Source organism: Schistocerca piceifrons, chromosome 1 (genome assembly GCF_021461385.2).
Source record: "Schistocerca piceifrons isolate TAMUIC-IGC-003096 chromosome 1, iqSchPice1.1, whole genome shotgun sequence".
In the NCBI taxonomy this organism is placed as follows: domain Eukaryota; kingdom Metazoa; phylum Arthropoda; class Insecta; order Orthoptera; family Acrididae; genus Schistocerca; species Schistocerca piceifrons.
This window is the reverse complement of record NC_060138.1, coordinates 40,645,529-40,652,286: the sequence shown is the minus strand read 5'-3', so window position 1 is coordinate 40,652,286 and position 6,758 is coordinate 40,645,529. Positions and strand designations below refer to the sequence as shown.

The following is a 6,758-nucleotide window of genomic DNA, read 5'->3' as shown; positions in this document are numbered from 1 at the left end:
GTTCTTGTTTATGTGTAAAAGTAACACGTTCCACTACTCAGTCTCCTCCCAGATAGTCAGAAACGCCACAGTAAATTTAGAAGAGGAATTTATTCCATAAATGACAACAGATTTAAGAAATCAAACATGAAAGGAATCCAACAGAGACCTTTCAGCGTTTCTGTGTACAATATATATAAATGATCTAGTAGAGAGCATCGGATGCCCTTTAAGGCTATTCGCAGATGATGCAGTTGTCTATACCAAAGTAGCAACGCTGGAAGATAATAACAAGTTGCAGAACGACCTGTAGAGAATTGATGAGTGGTGCAGGCTCTGGCAGTTGACCCTGGATATAAATAAATGTAACATATTGAGCATACATAGGAAAAGAAATCCGCTACTGTACAGCTACATGATTGATGACAAAAAGCTGGAGACAGCGTCTGCCGTTAAGTATCCACGGGTAACTATCCAGAGCGACATTAAGTGGAATGGCCATATAAAACAGATAGTGGGAATACCAGACACCAGACTCAGATCCATCGGAAGACTCGTAAGGAAATTTAACTCATCTGTGAAAGAAATGGCTTATAAGGGGCTTATTCGTCCGATTCTTGAGTATTATTCATCTGTCTGGGATCCCTATCAGGTAGAACTGATAGAGCGGCGCTTTTCGGCGCTTAGCTGGCGAGAGAGCGTTGCGGAGATGCTAAACTCCACTAGCAGACGTTACAAGAGAGGCGTTGTGCAACACGGAGAGATTTACCGTTGAAATTTCGGACAGCACTTTTCAGGAGGAGTCGGACAACATACTTCTTCACCCCATATACAGCTCGCGTATTGCCCACGAGGAGAAAATTCGTTCGAGAAATTAGAGCCGACACAGAGCCTTACCGATAATCATTGTTCCCACGCACTATTCGCGAATGGAACAGGGTTGGAGGGATCAGATAGCGGTACCGGAAATACCCTCCGCCACACACCATTAGGTGTCTTGCGGAGTCTGATGTAGACGTAGATGTAGGTCTGTATGGCAAACTCAACTCTCTTTGGTTTAGAGAAACTTGCTCTTCATTTGAGGGTTCTAGTTTAATTTTCTGTAGATATGATCTGAAAACGCAATGTTATCTACAGAACTCATTTTTTATGTCAATTCACATACGATCAGTGATTGTCACTTGGTTATCCCTGTGGCAGTGTTAATCAGCTGTGGTTATACACTATAGCTGTACATAATGGTGAGGAATGTATTGCAGAACTTATCCGAGTTCACTGTGTTGAAGTTAAATCTCCTCAAATGAGAATTTTGCCCTTGAGATAAGGAACTGTCTAGATTAGCTGGATTAATTTTGCAATGAACATATCAGTGTCACCACTGGGAGAATAATAATATAGTTAATCTCTGCACCATATCTTGTTTTCATGTGTCTATAGCTGATGTCTCTGCCATAATGTTTTCCCTCCCTTGAATGAAATAATGTTCTCTCTAACGTTATGCATAATCTCTTCTTTCCAGAAAGTTGTACACCTGACTCTCCACCTCTCATAGTGATTCTACTGTAATGGCATGGTAGATCATAGGAATTTAGAACTACTGTATACATGTTATTTCAGGTTCTGTACACCAATGTTCTGTGCCGTAATGTAGATAAGTGAGGTACGGTACGTGTAGTCTGCAGTTCCACTGTTAGCTGTTGCACTATATGTCTTATGGATTTGTATTTTTGTGGACACCTCAGCAACAATGAGCTTTGCTTACCTTGAAGACTTCACGTCTCCCTGGCCTTAGGCTAAAAATTCTTTAGGATAATGAGAATGTATAGTTTTCTAACCGTTCACTTTGCTGTCCACTGCTGCTTCTGCTGACTCCTCGCCTTTTGTGCAGTTTCCGCTGCTGCTGCACTTTTTGTTGGAGCTGACGCTGGTGTTACTGCGTCTGCCTCTTACCAGTGCTGTTGTTCCTGTAGGAGCTAATGAATTTGCTACTGTTTTTTTGTTTTAATATTTTGGTGTTTTCTTTACTACCAGTACCATGATTGTCAAGTTCACTAGGTATTCTTTCCCAAGCCGTTCAGATGTAGTCCATGTTATATGTGGAGTCTACGTCCTGTGTTAGTTTTCTTACGTCGATGTGTTTCACATTTCATAAACGTCTACAGACTTTGGCAAACTGATTGTTGGTAAATTGTGCTTCTGCGTTAACACATGACTGTCCCACAAGTTGGTGGCGATGTGGGATATCCACTGTTACCGGCTACGAGCATTGTTTGGTTCAAATGGCTCTGAGCACTATGGGACTTAACATCTATGGTCATTAGTGCCCTAGAACTTAGAACTACTTAAACCTAACTAACCTAAGGACATCACACACATCCATGCCCGAGGCAGGATTCGAAACTGCGACCGTTGGAGCATTGTTTGATGTCGCGCGAATCTCTAGCTGTTTCATTTTTGTAGACGTCGTTTGTGCTTCAAAGAAGCATGGCCAAGTCTTTGTCCTGTATTTTCCTAACTTCTGCAGACATCAAGTGAGACCCAAGTTTCACTATACAAAACGAATTCACATTAGTCTTAACTTTTAGTTTATTTGCAAGTTCTTGACAATGCCTGCCTGTTTGCAAGCACTTGCAGTTTGCTATTATGAGATATCTCACCTTCATTATCTTCAGTTTGGATCTCCTGTTTCAAGTAATTGACACGGGTATTTTCATGCTGTATGCGGGTCGATTTAAGTCTGGCATCAATGATTTAGATTTTTTGGCTTTCGTTTTGTCCACAGTTCTTGGATTGTTATTGATACACTATCTTTGCCAAGTAAGTTACGGTGTCGGTACCGTACTTTATATGTGTTTCTACCCCCATTTCTATACTGCAGGTACTTAAGGCATTGTGCAATAAGATAGCAATGGTGTTTGTGCACCGCGTTGCAATGACTATTTGGTAGTTGGTATCAGAACAGTTTCTTTCTCTTTTAACACTGTAGTTTTACTGTACCTACTTATTCTATTCTCTTTTCCCTGGGAGATATTTGGATGATTGGCAGTTAAAGGTGTATGAAATTGCTGACACCATAGGCGTATCGGAAGAGGGAGTGCTGAACATTTGTGGAACATTTTGTGCTGAAGGTTTGTGGATATGGGAATCACATTTGTTGACTACCGACCGAAAGCAAAAGCGAAAATAAATTTGAGAGAAAGTTTAAAAAGTGTCCATGATTTTCTGTGGCAAATTGTTCCCATGGGGTGACATATAGGTTCCCCAATTCATGTCAGAAGCAAAGTTGGAAACAAACTATTGTCTGTTCCGAGCTACTTTTAGATTCACATTTTGGCGGGAGCATTTGGAGGCGTGAATTCATGTTACCACATTCCATAGGGAATACACATGTAATCAATATTACATTTCATTCAACTCACTCAAACTCACGTACTGTTCAACGTATAAATATGGGACTGGCATCTGTCTATTCTGAAAGAGATGCACTAAGTTTTCATTTGTTTTATTTACGGCAACAAATTATTAAGACTATATTCAGACTGGTTACAGAGACGGATTTTCTGAAACCTGGATTTTGGCGTGTGGGAAATTTTATTGTTACTGGAATAGGGCGAACACATTATGGTAATGAAATTTTAAGAATACATGACGTTACCATCTACTACATACAGGAACGCCGTCGCGATGAAAGGTCAGATTAATGTGACGCACAAAGGTCTGCTAGACAGCAGAGCAGCCTACGAAGCGGTCGTCCGTATGATTTGTTAGTACTCTTGGCAACTTATTGTTTAATCTTGGTTCATATCAACTCTGATAGGTGGAAATGGCTGTGGGATAGTGGTAGGCATGTGATTTTATCCGAGTCGTAATTTTACAAAGATAATGACGCAAATTACGAAGTGGTCATTCCACATACAACTGGACACCTGAAATACAAACAGACAGACAAAGCTAGTGCACTAAAAAGTTTAATCGCGCTTTCGTATTGTGACATTCAAACAGAAATTAGAGGTGAAAGACAATATTTCTTTCGTTTCTCAGTTTGTTCGAAATAACATCGCGCGTAAATATTACTGAGTAATTAATTAAGCCAAGTTGAATATACTGATGTAAAACAAAATATTTTTCTGTGGACAGATCTGGCAATGAAGGAAACAAGTAACCAATACATGGTTGTAAAGACTACTCTCTAACATCCATAATGTGTGTGTGTGTGTGTGTGTGTGTGTGTGTGTGTGTTCCAGATTTCCCCCTACACCACTGGAACGATTTTAACCAAACTTGGTTCACACATCCTTTACTGTCTGACTACTGTGGGAGTAAGAGCCTCTACGTAGCATAGTTCAGAGGATATGACGTCATAAACTATGAGATACATGAGAAACTGTCGCATCCTGCATCTTCTTTTGCCTTATGGTACAGACGGAGATTTACGTAAGTGTTAGATTATCGTATTCAGTGATGAGAACGTAGGGAGGATGAAAGCGTTAGAGATAATGGGTTGCAAGAATAGAAATGTCACTCGAGACATTTTGAGAAAAAGATTTACGGCGCCTCTTTGCAACGGAAAAGTCAGTTGAAGACTTGGTAAAGGAAAGGAACCTGAAGAAAAGTCTTGAAGGCAAAGAGGACCCACAGTACAAATCTAGGGCCTTCTGAAGAGGTGACACAGAAATAAACCATTTTGCTTCTCCTGAAAATTATGTCTTTTATAGTTTATGTATCTTATTACCACAGTCTATGAAGTCTTGAATTTTGCAATTTTGTACCCTTATTTCTATAAACCCAATAAATGTTGTATAGAGAGCAAATTTTGAAATTCTGGGTGTAAGTTGAGATATGGGCCAAAGTGCTTGGAATTTTGCACGAATTTTGTATTGTACTTGCAGAATAATGTTTAAAATATTACAGTTCTTCTGTTCGATATATTCCAGAAAGCCCATGTGAGAAGGTTACAATATGCAAAGAAATTAAAGAGAGATAATTTTGTAGAAATATCTCGAATAATTTCTGAGGAAAGATATATATACTTTTTTTGAAAATAGAATTTTTAAATTCCATTAAAGAAAATTAGCTCCTATTATGTAAAGCACAGTACAAAATTTCATTGCCGTATCTCCAGAAGTATGAATTTGGTGCATTTTTTTAATAGTGTGTGTTTTTCGTGAAAGTGACCTGTTAATAAATGAACACTGGACTCTGGAACGAACATGCCAGATTAAGAAAGCGAGGAGATGTCCGCAGATTCCTTCTGAGTTTTAGACCGGCATTTCAAAGTTTACTACACCCCCCCCCCCTCCCCACAAGGGGGGGCACTTGCAACAGTGGCCGAAATGTTGCTGCATCATATTTCATCGTGGTGCAGTCTAAAACGCAGAAGAGTTCTATGGAAGTTGACTCGTGGCAGGAGCTTGCAATGAAAACAGAATTTGTTAAAACGGTGTGCACTTTATTTTCTGCACTTGTCTTCAGTGCGAAACAAAACAATAATAATACACTCAAGTAAGCAGCACACAGTGACTCAGAGGCCGCTATCGGCCACCCGTTCCCGCCGCCGTTCGCGTTCTGCTGGCGGTCGTCGCTTTCAGCTGTAGGCGCACCACTGCCTCGCTGGACGTCCCACGGACGTTTGGGGCGTCCTCCCTCCGTCAGGTCTGGCGCGGGGGCGAGCCGGTGCTGTCCTGGGGCGCGAGGTTCCGCATGAAGAAGCCCTCGAAGTCTTCGTACTCCTGGAGCCAGCCGAGGATCAGCTGCTCGCAGTCTTGGGCGCCCAGTAAGGTGGCGTCGATCCAGCGCTCCCAGCAGCGGGTGACGACCTCCCTGTGCAGGCGCTGCCGCTCCGCCTGCAGGGCCGCGCTGCGCGCCGCGGGGCTGCGGGGGCGGGACCGCCGCGGCGCCCCCTCCACCCCCGGCCTCTGCACCCTCTCTGCCCCCCTCCTCTGCGCCCCCTCCGCCCCCGGTCTCTGCCGTGGCGCCCTCTCCCCCCCCGGCCTCTGCTGCGCCCTCTCCGCCCCCGGCCTCTGCGCCGTCTCCGCCCCCGGCCTCTGCTGCGCCCTCTCCGCCCCCGGCCTCTGCGCCCTCTCCGCCTCCGGCCTCTGCTGCGCCGTCTCCGCCCCCGGCCTCTGCGCCGTCTCCGCCCCCGGCCTCTGCTGCGCCCTCTCTGCCCCCGGCCTCTGCGCCCTCTCCGCCTCCGGCCTCTGCTGCGCCCTCTCCGCCCCCGGCCTCTGCGCCCTCTCCGCCTCCGGCCTCTGCTGCGCCCTCTCCGCCCCCGGCCTCTGCGCCGCCTCCGCCCCCGGCCTCTGCGCCGTCTCCGCCCCCGGCCTCTGCTGCGCCCTCTCCGCCCCCGGCCTCTGCTGCGCCCTCTCCGCCACCGGCCTCTGCTGCGCCGTCTCCGCCCCCGGCCTCTGCGCCGTCTCCGCCTCCGGCCTCTGCTGCGCCGTCTCCGACCCCGGTCTCTCCGCCCGCGGCCTCTGCGCCGCCTCAGCTGGTCGCCTCTGCGTCGCCTCGACCGCTCGCACCGGCATCACCGCGGCCGCTGCGGGCACACAGCACACACGCGGAGAGGTTAGTCTTACAACAGTCGTGGCATTCGGAGAAAACAGATGGTGGAGCTTCCAGATCGCTGCACCAGCACGACCGAAAGAACCATACAGCCGGCGTCCGCATGTCGCCTATTTTGCGCTCGAAAGTAAATGCGGGCACAGCCACTCGCGTGAAACACAACTTGACCTGTAGAGGGTGATTCTTACTAACGTTAAAAAAAAAAAAAATAAAAAATA

General features: G+C 45.6%; 1 protein-coding gene across 1 annotated transcript; it reads right to left on the bottom strand.

The window, feature by feature from the left end:
* Window positions 1-5,627: 5,627 nt before the first annotated feature.
* Window positions 5,628-6,503, bottom strand: LOC124775435 (translation initiation factor IF-2-like). The gene has a single exon (XM_047250302.1). It carries the CDS (start codon window positions 6,501-6,503, stop codon window positions 5,628-5,630), a length of 876 nt encoding a protein of 291 aa, XP_047106258.1.
* Between the last annotated feature and the right edge of the window lie 255 nt (window positions 6,504-6,758).